At 36.4% G+C, this 15,456-nt stretch overlaps 1 protein-coding gene across 1 annotated transcript; it reads right to left on the reverse strand.

Annotated features, from left to right (window-relative positions):
• Nucleotides 1-6,425: 6,425 nt before the first annotated feature.
• LOC104096855 (beta-glucosidase 12-like) lies at nucleotides 6,426-9,992 on the reverse strand. Its single transcript, XM_070192012.1, has 12 exons — nucleotides 9,741-9,992; nucleotides 9,579-9,648; nucleotides 9,357-9,415; nucleotides 9,171-9,246; nucleotides 8,974-9,051; nucleotides 8,776-8,863; nucleotides 8,285-8,656; nucleotides 7,639-7,856; nucleotides 7,483-7,514; nucleotides 7,283-7,385; nucleotides 6,916-7,015; nucleotides 6,426-6,803 (listed from the first exon to the last, which is right to left on the reverse strand). Exons 1-12 carry the CDS (start codon nucleotides 9,888-9,890, stop codon nucleotides 6,566-6,568), a joined length of 1,584 nt encoding a protein of 527 aa, XP_070048113.1. The 5' UTR covers nucleotides 9,891-9,992; the 3' UTR covers nucleotides 6,426-6,565.
• Between the last annotated feature and the right edge of the window lie 5,464 nt (nucleotides 9,993-15,456).

Consider the following 15,456-nt stretch of genomic DNA (forward strand, 5'->3'; position numbering starts at 1 on the left):
TACAAAAGTGTAGGAAACATGGTATCCAAGAGGCCTGACAGCAAAACAAGGCATATAATAGACCAAAATTTACCTGAATCATGAGTAACTACAGTGCACGTATATACGCTTATAACCTCGCATATGCGTCACTGCCAACATATAAAAAAACATCATAGCCTGCAGGAAAATACCCTTAAGTGAAACCTAGGCAAGGTACTTACCTCGAACGAGCGAGAACCAATACTCTAAGAATCTCTTGTCTCTCAAATCGGCCTCCTCACGGGTCAAATCTAGCAAAAGAATAACTCAATAACGTCAAACAAGGGTATATGAATCAATTTCAAACGATAAAGCTTTATTCTTTATTTAATTTCTAAAAAGATAATAAGAGTCAACCCGAGCACACATGGTAAAAACTCTATTCAAGGGGTAGATCCCAACTACCCATAACCCCGCGAGTCTAAATATGTGATTAGATTCAAAAATCGAGTCCAAATCGACTCCCAAATTCCCAATTTACATTCTCCAAATTGTTGGCAAAACCCCCAAAATTTTCTTTCAAATTTCAAAATCTATGTGTGATAAAACCCTAGGAAAACAAAATATATTTTTTAATTCAAGTAGAAATCACTTACTATCAAAAGTATGGTGAAAATCTCCTCCAAAATTGCCTCTCGCTGAGCCCCAAAAGTCAAAAATAGTAAAATTAATCCAAACCCTCGAAATATAATATTTTGCGAGTGATTTTATCATCTGCGGACAACTTGCTCACTTCTACAATGTTGTATCTGCGACAAAAAACTCACAGGTTCGAGATCACCTCAATCAAATGACTTTCGCTTCTGCAAATATCTTCCGCACCTGCGGATGCGCTTATGCGCAAACACCCTTGTACAAGCGGCCCCACACCTGCGCAACAACAACGTAGATGCGATCAACCTGAGCTACTTCAAAACTCGCTTCTGCAAACAAGAACCCCACACAAGTGGCTCCGCAAGGTGTGACGCACCTGGCTACATGTGCAATCGCACCAGAACCTGTTCTGCTCAAATTCACAAAAAATGCTCCGAAATTATTCTAAAACACACCCAAGCCCTTGAGATCCTGTCGAATCATATCAACAAGTTCGATTATATTATTCAAACTTATCCAAATGCTCAAAATACTACGAATAACATCAAATCTATGAATCGAAGATCAAAATCCCTCTCTTAACTTCCAAACTTTCTAGTTACACCGGACATGTCTGAATCATGCCTAAAATTTCGGATTCCAGCCAAACTTCACGCACAAGTTTCAAAGCACTAAATGAACCCATTCCAAGCCCGAAAACATTAACCTTAGTACGATATCATTAAAGTCAACTCCCGGTCAAACCTATGAACTGTCCAAACCTTCAAATTTCCAACTTTCGACAAATAGAGCTAAAACATTCAAGGAACCACCTAATCAAAATTTGAACATACGCCCAAATCCAAAATTACCATACAAACCTACTGGAACCACCGAATCACCAATCCGAGGTCATTTAATCAAGAGTCAAACCTTGGTCAACTCTTGTAACTTAAGCTTCCAAAAATGAACCTAAGTGTTCCAATTCACTCCCAAACTTTTCTGAAACAAAATCAACCATCCCCGCAAGTCACAAAATAATAAACAAGCGTACGGAAAACATCAAATAGGGGAACGAGGCTCAAATACATAAAATGACCGCTCGAGTCGTTAAGCTATGCCTAAGCCTTCCCTTATGTTGACAAATCTGCTTACCGGGCAATTTCAATACTAGATTCACCTCACATAATTTTACAAAACTTCTTTCATATAAAACTCCTTTAGAATAAAAAATCCATCCATTAAAATTTACGATTTCGTTGATTCGGGTTGAGTCGAGTCGATCCTCTCATAACTGTCTCAATATTTATTAAATTAGAAATTAAAAAAAACAGATGCGGCGTAAAAAAAGTTGCACCAAAAAATTATAGGTTTTCCAGCAATTGTGACTTTTGTGTAAATAGGTGAATGTTTTGTATTTTTTCTGTTAGAAAACATAAGTATGTGACTTTGGTTTAAAAAGTCATACTTATATGACCATTTGTGAAATTTTCCCACAATCTAAGTTTTCTATAAAAATTATTAATACCTGTAATTGAGTTACAACTGACCGGATAGTATAAAAAGTTTATACCTACCGGCGACAGTAAGTAAATATATATATTTTGTGTAAACTCTTAGAAAAAAGTATCTCACAATGTAGAGTTTTTTCGGCGCTCATCAATATTGACTTGTCTATTTTATAAAATGCAATGTCGTTTGAAATTACAATATGAGAGCATACGATCTCCAATCAAAGAATTTATCTACTGTATAGTTGCATTTTCACAAAATAATGAACAAATACATCACTTGTGTTTTGTTTGCATCGTTTCCTTGGCATTTTATTCTTTGATTTCTTTCGTGATGTCTTAATTGCCTTAGTTCAGTGTAGCTATTCTTGTTATATTTCTTCATTGTATCATTTCCATTGTTTTTTATTATCATACTGGCATATACCTATTTAGGTTTTCTTATTTATTCCAGTAGGGTCTTGACCTGACCTCGTCACTACTCTACCGAGGTTAGGCTTGATACTTACTGGGTTGCGTTATGGTATACTCATGCTACGCTTCTACACATTATTTTATGCAGATCTAGGTACTTCTTATCAGCCTAGGCACTCGTGAGTCAAGCTTGGAACGGAGACATCAAGGTATACATGCCGGCGTCCGCAGGCCTCGGAGTCACCCACTATATAGTTCTATTTCATTTTCCTTTTTTATAGATACTATTGTATAGGGCTATTCAGTAGATACAATTGTTCGGTTGAGTTGCGGAGTCCTTTTTATGATAGTCGTTGGTTAATTTGAAAGATTTATCATTATTTCAGTTAGATTTGTATGTTAGGCTTATCTAGTCTTAGAGACTAGGTTCCATCACGACATCCTACGGAGGAAAATTAGGGTCGTGACAAACTCACTAGCAACCACTGTTATCAGTAATACCTGGATCTGTACATGAAGTGTAGAGTGTAGTATGAGTACAACTGACTCCATGTACTTAATATGAAGCTAGCTTAAGCTTCGCTTGAAAGCAGTGATGAGGTTGGAAAAGTTATATGCAAATTTTAACAGCCAACCAATAACAATAACAACATAATAATGGCATGTAAGGGAAAAAGCAATCAAATAATAATAGGTTCAATGCTAACACATTAAGAGGAGAAAAAACCATTCTTTTCACGTATATTATTCAAGGCATCGACTTTTTCACAAAAATCACATAGACATGGATTTGTCGAGATAAACAATGATTTCATGCTCTAAACATCAAATAGGGACATGAAATATCAATTAGCATGAGAAAAATACAATTGTATGCATGCATATCAAGTACACATGCCAAAATCAATAACATCACAATTTAATTATTAAGTATACACAATCTCAGCATGTTCATAGTGCCTGGCACGAATAACCCACATCCATACTCTCATCACTCTCACGGTGGCTAGTACAAGTACCCTTGAATTATTGCACACACAAAATCAGCACTATACGGGTGCTTGACATAAGTCCCTCACTAAGCACATATGGTGTGCCTGAACTCATAGAGCTCGAAGTAACATGGGTTATCACCTGATGACTCCAGAGAGGGCTGATCCTAGCTCAAACGTTAATTGGATCAAAAGTCAACGATCAATATCACTCAGCCCAATATGGGCCCTTGATGCAAGCGTCACTTCACTATCAATATCAACACTGCTCTATGGCCCAAGATCATTCATCAATCCCCTTAAGTCTTAATATTCTAATATATCATAGTATCATAACCAAAACACCACACAGAATATACCGATGTGGCACAACTCATGTCAAACCCGTGTCACGCATACAAGGACGCTAACAACATATGAGAAAGAGTACATAGAGATAGAGATATAACACACGGATATAATATCACGACTAAAAAATATGACTACGGCTAAGGCAAATAGCTCAACATAGGAAAAATAGGCCTACCATGTCTCAAACAGGTAAGCAATAATCAATACATGATTTCTAGCATTAATAATAGCTCACTTAGTCATACAAAAGTATAGAAAACATGGTATCCAAGAGGCCTGACAGCAAAACAAGGCATATAATAGACCAAAATTTACCTGAATCATGAGTAACTATAGTGCACGCATATACGCTTATAACCTCGCATATGCGTCACTGCCAACATATAAAAAAACATCATAGCCTGCAGGGAAATACCCTTAAGTGAAACCTAGGCAAGGTACTTACCTCGAACGAGCGAGACACAATACTCTAAGAATCCATTGTCTCTCAAATCGGCATCCTCACGAGTCAAATCTAGCAAAAAAATAACTCAATAACGTCAAACAAGGGTATATGAATCAATTTCAAACGATAAAGCTTTATTCTTTATTTAATTTCTAAAAAGATAATAAAAGTCAACCCGAGCACACATGGTAAAAACTCAATTCAAGGGGTAGATCCCAACTACCATAACCCCGCGAGTTCAAATATGTGATTAGATTCAAAAATCGAGTCCAAATCGACTCCCAAATTCTCAATTTACATTCTCCAAATTGTTGGCAAATTCCCCAAAATTTTCTTTCAAATTTCAAAATCTATGTGTGATAAAACCCTCGGAAAATAAGATATATTTTCCAATTCAAGTAGAAATCACTTACTCTCAAAAGTATGGTGAAAATCTCCTCCAAAATTGCCTCTCGGCGAGCCCCAAAAGTCAAAAATAGTAAAATTAATCCAAACCCTCGAAATATAATATTTTGCGAGTGATTTTATCATCTGCGGACAACTTGCTCACTTCTACAATGTTGTATCTGCGACAAAAAACTCACAGGTTCGAGATCACCTCAATCAAATGACTTTCGCTTCTGCAAATATCTTCCGCACCTGCGGATGCGCTTATGCGCAAACACCCTTGTACAAGCGGCCCCACACCTGCGCAACAACAACGTAGATGCGATCAACCTGAGCTACTTCAAAACTCGCTTCTGCAAACAAGAACCCCACACAAGTGGCTCCGCAAGGTGTGACGCACCTGGCTACATGTGCAATCGCACCAGAACCTGTTCTGCTCAAATTCACAAAAAATGCTCCGAAATTATTCTAAAACACACCCAATCCCTTGAGATCCTGTCGAATCATATCAACAAGTTCGATTATATTATTTAAACTTATCCAAATGCTCAAAATACTACGAATAACACCAAATCTATGAATCGAAGATCAAAATACCTCTCTTAACTTCCAAACTTTCCAGTTACGCCGGACATGTCTGAATCATGCCTAAAATTTCGGATTCCAGCCAAACTTCACGCACAAGTTTCAAAGCACTAAATGAACCCATTCCAAGCCCGAAAACATTAACCTTAGCACGATATCATTAAAGTCAACTCCTGGTCAAACCTATGAACTGTCCAAACCTTCAAATTTCCAACTTTCGACAAATAGAGCTAAAACATTCAAGGAACCACCTAATCAAAATTTGAACATACGCCCAAATCCAAAATTACCATACAAACCTACTGGAACCACCGAATCACCAATCCGAGGTCATTTAATCAAGAGTCAAACCTTGGTCAACTCTTGTAACTTAAGCTTCCAAAAATGAACCTAAGTGTTCCAATTCACTCCCAAACTTTCCTGAAACAAAATCAACCATCCCCGCAAGTCACAAAATAATAAACAAGCGTACGAAAAATATCAAATAGGGGAACGAGGCTCAAATACACAAAATGACCGCTCGAGTCGTTAAGCTATGCCTAAGCCTTCCCTTATGTTGACAAATCTGCTTACCGGGCAATTTCAATACTAGATTCACCTCACATAATTTTACAAAACTTCTTTCATATAAAACTCCTTTAGAATAAAAAATCCATCCATTAAAATTTACGATTTCGTTGATTCGGGTTGAGTCGAGTCGATCCTCTCATAACTGTCTCAATATTTATTAAATTAGAAATTAAAAAAAAACAGATGCGGAGTAAAAAAAGTTGCACCGAAAAATTATAGGTTTTCCAGCAATTGTGACTTTTGTGTAAATAGGTGAATGTTTTGTATTTTTTCTGTTAGAAAACATAAGTATGTGACTTTGGTTTAAAAAGTCATACTTATATGACCATTTGTGAAATTTTCCCACAATCTAAGTTTTCTATAAAAATTATTAATACCTGTAATTGAGTTACAACTGACCGGATAGTATAAAAAGTTTATACCTACCGGCGACAGTAAGTAAATATATATATTTTGTGTAAACTCTTAGAAAAAAGTATCTCACAATGTAGAGTTTTTTCGGCGCTCATCAATATTGACTTGTCTATTTTATAAAATGCAATGTCGTTTGAAATTACAATATGAGAGCATACGATCTCCAATCAAAGAATTTATCTACTGTATAGTTGCATTTTCACAAAATAATGAACAAATACATCATGTCTACAAACTAGAACCTTAGACTTAATTCCTAAAAAGAATAGGACAAAAGAAGTAAAGTAACTGAAAAATAGAGATCACATGTATGAACGCAAGATGCGTGGAATCCATGAGCTCATACGCCTAGGATAGTGAAGTTTAAAAGACTCCTTGTGAAAGTGTTTTCTGAACCAAAGAGCTGAATATTTGGGGTATCTCTTTAATCCATCAGTGTAATCCACATAGCACATTCCAAATCTTAACTTGTAACCGTCAGTCCATTCAAATGTGTCAAGAAATGACCAAGCAAAGAAACCATTAATCTTCACACCGAGCCTGCCAAGTAATTATAAAACAGAAATGTTTTTAGTCAAAATTCAAAATGTTAGTTTATGTTCTTGAAATGAATTAATTATAAAAAGTTTTTTAAGATCTTGTATGCACTTACTCTATGGCTTCTTGAACTGCCAAAAGGTGCCCACGATAAAAGTTCACTCTCTGACGATCCTTTATGGCATCTTTCATTGCGATCTTACGATCAGCCATTCCTGAAAATTCATGGAAATATTAATATGTAATAGACTCAATAAATATTAGAAGTTGAAGGTCATGTCATTTTTCTTTGCCCGAGCAAGTGTGTATATATACTCCCCATTTTGTTTTAATAAGATTATGAAGTTTAAGAAAGAAAGAAACACTTTTGACCCATGAAAATTATTTTGTAATTTTAAATATGTCATTATTTTTAATCGTTTCAAGAGCATGCATATGAAGAAATTTTGTACAGTGAAAAGAGATGACAGAATTTGACATACCAGTCTCTGTAATATAAATCGGGGGGTCATTGTACTTTTCCTTCGTGTATACTAGAAGATCTCGAAGTCCTTTTGGATAGTCAAAGAAAAAGCTCACTGCAGTCTGCACCACACAAAAAATATCTCGTAAATTATATAAATCTTTTTGATAATAATTTAAAAAATAATTTCAGCCTTTACTAGTTATGCGCAGAACTTACAGGATCCCCAATGGGTACTCCATCTCTTTCACCTAACAACATAAGATGCAAAAACAAAATAAGTAGATATATTTATATACCGAGGAAATATTGAAATTTTCCTTATTTATTTTTGTTTTCCTTGGTTCCATTTATTTCAATTTTCGAGTAGCTTACCTGTAACGTGGACATGAGGGTCTGTTGCACTGCTGACATTAAAATTGTTTGTGGCAGGGAGATGAGCTGCATAATTTGAGGTGTAGTAATTTAGTCCTATGAAGTCAAAGGACCCTTTCATCATCTTAGCTTGCTCCGCTGTAAAATTCGGTAGCCTTTCTCCCACAATTGTACGCATAATTGAAGGATAATTTCCATACACCAATGGATCCATGAACCTATAGGAAATAAGATTTTATTTTTAACGATGAAAGATTTTGAACTTCAAATTAGTCTTGTACCTGTATACAAGCTATGATTGATTTAACTCATTAACCAAAAGCAGTGGTGTGGCCGAAAAATTACACTGAGTATATACAAAATTATATTATGTATATATTAAACTTTGAACATGCTTCGTAAAATTTCTGGCTTCGCCAATGACCAAAAGTATGTTTAGTAATTTTTTAGTTTAACTTCTATACACTTACGGTACGTCAATTAAAATATAACCACGGGATAACCGTTTGTAAAATAGAAAAAGAGATTAGTATTATGAAATATAAGACATCTTACCTGCTACAACAAGTTAAAATAGATTGATAATGTATTAACCATTTTAAAATATCTGTCTACATAAGTTAAATACGTCGTAAGTAATACTTACCATCCGTACATGAAGTCAATGTATCTTTGCGCTGCTTTGACATCAAGTTCACTATTGGAGTATGGTACCAACCATTGCGACACAAGTGTTATTCCTATCTCTCCCATTTGAGATTCTTGGTATTTCTCTTTGTATAGACTTACTGTGGTAGCGTGACAAAGAAGCAAATGGTGTGCCACAACATAAGGCTCAGTTGCGGAGTTTCCGTTAGCACAAGCATTGGATTGCCAAGGGGAACATCGACCAGGTGCAGAATTTCCTGAGTCATAGCCACCATTTGTAAAAATATAAGGCTCATTCATAGTGATCCAATGCTTCACTCTATCTCCGAATTCTTTGAAGCAAAGTTCCGCGAAGTCCACAAAATCATTCCTGCAATTTGAATAACATTCTTGCTTTTAGATTTAACTTTTTATATGATGTTATCACACTTTTTAAATAAGGTGGTCGCACAGTTCAAGAAAATTAAGGTCAAGTGACCAAGAACTTACACAACGAGGGGGCTCAAAAAGCCGCTATACTCATCTTCTAGTGTTTGCGGAAGATCCCAATGATATATAGTCACAAATGGTTGTATACCTGTTCATTTATATACCCAATTAGAGGAGAAAGAGAAAAAGAAAAAGATCCAAAAAAGGTAAAAAGAGAAGGAAAGTACTATGATTGATTTTACAAATAAAAGTACAAACCATTAGATAGAAGCTCATTGATGAGATTGTTATAAAATGCAATGCCTTCCTTGTTGACTCCTCCACTTAACTTGCCGCCTGAATCAAGGACAACTTCTAAGCAAAAAGTGATAGCATTCTCGCAAGACATAATTATAAGTGTTTTCTTGAATCGATGATCTAAGTAATTGATTTTAAGATATGATCAATGGTCATACGAGGCAATATTCTTGACCATGAGATTGAAAATCTGAAAGCATCCAACCCCACAAACTTCATGAGCTTAACATCATCCTGTTACATATTTCCACAATCGAAAAGTTGGATTTAAATAAAGAAAAACCAAACAATTCTCGTCTTACTAAAAAGAGAATTACGAAATTGAAAAGATGAACATATGTTACCTTATACATATGATAAAAGTTATCTCCTACATCCCCGTTACTTCCCTCTGATATTTTTCCTGCAACGCCCAAGAAATTAAGACAAATGAGGATATATAAAGGTTGATTCTTGTCATTATCATAATGGATTATTCATCCAGTACATCGAGAAGAAAATAGACAACGAAAGAAAAGAGACAAAGAAATAGAAACAAAGAAAAAAATAGAAAGAAAGATGGAAACCTGGAAATTTGTGAGTGAAAGTATCCCATATACTAGGTCCTTTACCATCTTCATATGCTGCACCTTCATACTGAAATGGAGAGGAAATGAAATTTAATATAGAAATTCATATTGAATGAGTCTGAGGTTAAATATAAACTTGTATATGCTCTGAAAACCTACTTGATAGGCAGAAGATGATGCACCAATCAAAAAACCATCGGGAAAGCTATTGCGATTTATCGAAGTAGAGGCGATGCAATTGGCAAATATTGCAAATGTGCAGAGAAAAGCTAACTCTGCTGCAATTACTAAAGATCCTTTTATTGCCATAGTCTCTTCTAAAATTATTTTTTCTATATAATGTAATCAATTCGGATTTGAAATTCTCTAGTTTATGGTCTTAAGGCCAAGAATAGCTTGAGTTCATCTGAGTGCTTCCCTTTGAAGCTCACCTCTTTATATAGAGTTGCAAGTTAAACGTGTATGGAAAAAAATTTATATTCAAAAATTAGAAAAAGTACGAAAAAAATTACACGTTTTGTTTTGACTTAGGTACTTTTAATAGGGGGAGCCAACTACCAGGGGGTTAGATAGATGCACCCAACGAGAAGTTCTTTGATGGCGTGGGCAATAGGAAAGTGTTAAGAGAAACCAAATATTGACCCAAACAGTAATAAAAGAAAAAAGTACAATTGGGCGGTCAAAGCTACACATACATGAGTTTCTTGATAACAACTGGATAATTGGCTGATTAGATCTTAACTTTCAGTTTTCCTTTGCCACTAGGAAAAGGAAGTTTCGTAAAGGTCAAAATGGTGTGCTAACCTACGAACAATCAATCAACTGCTATTTCAAGAATCCGTGTCATCCACAGAACAAAAGATGGAACACGCCAACAATAGCTTATCTTTTATTTAGTTTTTTAAAGACCTTTTTAAACCTTAATTAAAGAAAATGACTTTTATTTTTCCCTTACTTATTTTTGGACCCAAAAATTGCTAAGACATGATTTAATGGCTTTAGGGGTGGTCGATCATGACCGCGATCATGAAGGGCCGATTTAATATTAGTAAAACTTGAGTGTTAACTATTTTAGTTAGAAAAACTATATTTTCTCCCGCTACATTTGTAACGACCCGAGCAGTCGTTTTGAGCATTTGCACATCGCTCGGTGATTTAAGAGCATGAGTAGCTCTGTATGTTGTATTATGACTTGTGTGTATCGTCGGTTTCGATTTTGGATGATTCAGAATTAGTTAGGAAGAATGATTCTCAACTAGGAAGCTTTAAGTTGGAAGAGTTGACCAAGTTAAACTCTTGAGTATTTGACATCGTATCACAGTTTTGATGGTTCAGTAAGGTCCGGATTTGCATTTGGATATTTCTAGAAGGTTTCGGCACTCATTGGCGAAAGTTGGAAATTTGAAGGTTTGAAATATCCATAAGTTTGACCGAGAGTTTACTTCGATGTTATCGGGTTCGAATTGTTGTTCTGGGAGTTGGAATAGGTTTGATATGTCATTTGGAACTTGTATGCAAAATTTGGGTTCATTCTGGATTGGTTAGGCTTGAATCGAACGCTTGGTTCGAAGTTTGAAGTTTATGAAATTATGAGATTAATCTTGATCAACGATTTATGATTTTGATATTGTTATGTGTGATTTGAGGCCTCGAATAGGTTCGTGTTATATTTTGGGACTTATTTGTATATTCGGACGGGGTTCCGAGGGGTTCGGGTGAGTTTCGGGGTGGTTTCAGACCATTTCTAGGCCATTTTTAGCTGCTAGTGAAATGAGAAAAATAGGCATGTGATTCGTGATCGTGGAGGCATTTTCGCGATCATGCACAGGAAATTCTGCTATCACTAATCTGACTTTGAAAACTTATATCTTGCAATCTATAAGGAATTTGGAGATGCTCCAAAAATTAAAGTTGTAGCCCTTTGTGTCTAGTTTGCCGAAAATCAAACCATTTGTAATTTGAAGTTTTGTACAAAAGGTTATGGCTAATATACTATAGGCTATTTGAGAAGAGTTTGGGAAGGGTTATGGAAATTTGTTCAATGCGATCGCGGGAAAATGGCCGCGATCGCATAGGGTAAAAATTATCCTGGAAAATTTGTAATCGCGATCGCATGGTGTGGGACCGCGATCATGAAGGGTACCACTGGAACAATGTATAAAGTACTCTATTTCGAAAGTTTCGGACTTTTTAGCATATTTTGAGCTGTGGAGCTCGGATTGAGGCGATTCGTTAGGCGATTTTCACTACATGGATTGGGGTAAATGTTTCCTACTCGGTTTTGATTATATTTCATTAATTCATCTTCGATTTTGGCATTTGATTGATGATTTTGAAAGAGAAATTGTGTGTGGGGGAGGGGGGGAGGTGTCTAAACTTTCATAAAGTGAATATTTTTGAGTTTTGAACATCAATTCGGAATCGGATTTGAGTGAATCTAGTATGATTGGACTCGTAATTGAATGGGTTGTCAAATATTTTGAGTTTTGTTGGGTTTTGAGGTGCGGGCCCGAGTTTGACTTTTTGGTTGACTTTGGACTTTTGATTAAATATTCGACCTTTATCGATTGGGTTTGCTTCCTTTGGCATTATTTGATGTTCTTGAGTTTCTTTGACTAGTTTTGAGCCGTTCAAAGGTAGGTACACACGGGATGGCATTTAAAGTAGACTACGAGGCGGTACCTCGGTAGTTATTCTTGTTGATTGTTGATACCTTTCAATTACATCACTTGTGTTTTGTTTGCATCGTTTCCTTGGCATTTTATTCTTTGATTTCTTTCGTGATGTCTTAATTGCCTTAGTTCAGTGTAGCTATTCTTGTTATATTTCTTCATTGTATCATTTCCATTGTTTTTCATTATCATATTGTCATATACCTGTTCAGGTTTTCTTATTTATTCCAGTATGGTCTTGACCTAACCTCGTCACTACTCTACCGAGGTTAGGCTTGATACTTACTGGGTTGCGTTATGGTATACTCATGCTATGCTTCTACACATTATTTTATGCAGATCTAGGTACTTTTATCAGCCTAGGCACTCGTGAGTCAAGCTTGGAACGGAGACATCAAGGTATACATGCCGGCGTCCGCAGGCCTCGGAGTCACCCTCTATATAGTTCTATTTCATTTTTCTTTTTTATAGATACTATTGTATAGGGCTATTCAGTAGATACAATTGTTCGGTTGAGTTGCGGAGTCCTTTTTATGATAGTCGTTGGTTAATTTGAAAGATTTATCATTATTTAAGTTAGATTTGTATGTTAGGCTTACCTAGTCTTAGAGACTAGGTTCCATCACGACATCCTACGGAGGAAAATTAGGATCGTGACAAGCTCACTAGCAATCACTGTTATCAGTAATACCTGGATCTGCACATGAAGTGTAGAGTGTAGTATGAGTACAATATATATGGCCTAAGATCGTGGAGGCATTGTCGCGATCATGCACAGGAAATTCTGCTATCACTGATCTGACTTTGAAAACTTATATCTTGCAATCTATAAGGAATTTGGAGATGCTCAAAAAATTAAAGTTGTAGCCCTTTGTGTCTAGTTTGCCGAAAATCAAACCGTTTGTAATTTGAAGTTTTGTACAAATGGTTATGGCTAATATACTATAGGCTATTTGAGAAGAGTTTGGGAAGGGTTATGAAAGTTTGTTCAATGCGATCGCGGGGAAATGGCCGCGATCACATAGGTTAAAAATTATCCTGGAAAATTTGTAATCGTGATCGCATGGTGTGGGACCGCGATCATGAAGGGTACCCCTGGAACAATGTATAAAGTACTCTATTTCGAAAGTTTCGGACTTTTTAGCATATTTTGAGCTGTGGAGCTCGGATTGAGGCGATTCGTTAGGCGATTTTCACTACATGGATTGGGGTAAGTGTTTCCTACTCGGTTTTGATTATATTTCATGAATTCATCTTTGATTTTGGAATTTGATTGATGATTTTGAAAGAGAAATTGTGTGTGTGTGGGGGGGGGGGGGGGAGGTGTCTAAACTTTCATAAAGTGAATATTTTTGAGTTTTGAACATCAATTCGGAGTCGGATTTGAGTGAATCTAGTATGGTTGGACTCGTAATTGAATGGGTTGTCAAATATTTTGAGTTTTGTTGGGTTTTGAGGTGCGGGCCCGAGTTTGACTTTTTGGTTGACTTTGGGCTTTTGATTAAATATTCGACCTTTATCAATTGGGTTTGCTTCCTTTGGCATTATTTGATGTTCTTGAGTTTCTTTTGACTAGTTTTGAGCCGTTCAAAGGTAGGTACACACGGGATGGCATTTCTAGAATATTGTTTGGCTTGCTCTGTATTAATCTCGACTTATTCGAGGTAAGTAATACTTTTAAACAGGGTGATGAGGGTATGAACCCCCGACTATACCTGTTATGTGTTTGGTGTTGAGGTGACGCACATGCTAGGTGACAGGCATGTGGGTGTGCACCATGTGAATTATGACTTGATTGTTTTTGTGGTACTGTGTAGTGACCTAATCTTGTTTCTATCCATAAAATTCCTATGTGCTAGAGTAATCGAGTTGTGATCTATGTTAGAAACCATGTTTAGGCTATATGCTTATCCTGTTGGGACCCACCGAGGTCATTTCTGTTGTTGAATTATTTACGTAAATTGCAATTACATACTATGTCATACTCATTCATTGCATATCATATCTCAGTCTATGTTATCATTTGTCTCACGTCATATTATCATTGCTTGAGTTGATTGAAATGAGATTTGTAAGGCCGAGAGACTGGAGAGATTGATGACTGAGTGAGGCCGAGGGCCTGATTGTGAGGATGTTTATGGGATCATGTTGCATGCTACAGTAGGCTTTATTGATTCATGCCATGATTGGCTTATATTAGCAGTTGGGCAGGATCCGCCCCTCTAGAGTCTGACTTACCAGTAGTGACCGAAGGAAACTACTGAGTGCGAGTGCGAGTGTGAGTGGGAGTGCCGTGTGCGAGTGTCGAGCGACTCTGAGGATTGAGTGCATGTGAGGATTGAGCGACTGTAAGGACTAAGTGACTGTGAGGACTAAGTGACTGTAAGGACTGAGTGACTGGGAGGAATGAGCGAATTGATACTCCTAGAGTATGCATATGGTTTTATCACTGCGTTGCATCACAGTTGTCATGCATACTTGACATACATGCATAGAGATGCATTTCCTCATGTTGTACGCATTGTGACATTCATGACTTCAGATGTACATTGACATGTAGGCATAGAGATGTACTTTTCTCATGCCATCTAATAATGAAACATCTTATTTGTTGTTGAAAGTGTTTGGGAAAAATCACAGTTTACAGATTTACTCATATTTTGGTGATTTCGGTGAAAGATTTGGGTTTTACTGTTATACTTAAAAAGCATGCTTATTTTCTAGAACTTTGAACGAGCTGAGCATCATATCTTTGAGCTATTAATTACACTACTTTATTTATATTGTTACGAGTTTTTCCCGGCTGTTGGTGTTGGACTCTGACCATTGTCCAAGCTCGTCACTACTTTCAACCTAAGGTTAGGTTTGTTACTTATTGAGTACATGGGGTCGGTTGTACTCATACTACACTTATGCACCTTGCGTGCAGATTTTGGATGTTGATGTTGCTGCGTATGGCGGAAGCTGGCATTCAAGGTGTACCTGTGTTCCGGTCATAGCTTCCTCTTATTCTTAGTAGCTTTAGAATTATTGATTTGTTCATGTATAATTCAAACAGATGATGTATTTATTTCATACCAACTTTGTAAACTCTAAATCTTAGAAGCTCGTGATTTGTACTACCAGTCCTTGAGATTTTGTATAAAAGCTCATTTATTTTCTCAATTAAATCTCATTTGATTTGGTTGTTGCTAATTGGATTA

The sequence above is a fragment of the Nicotiana tomentosiformis genome, chromosome 12, assembly GCF_000390325.3.
Source record: "Nicotiana tomentosiformis chromosome 12, ASM39032v3, whole genome shotgun sequence".
NCBI lineage: Eukaryota > Viridiplantae > Streptophyta > Magnoliopsida > Solanales > Solanaceae > Nicotiana > Nicotiana tomentosiformis.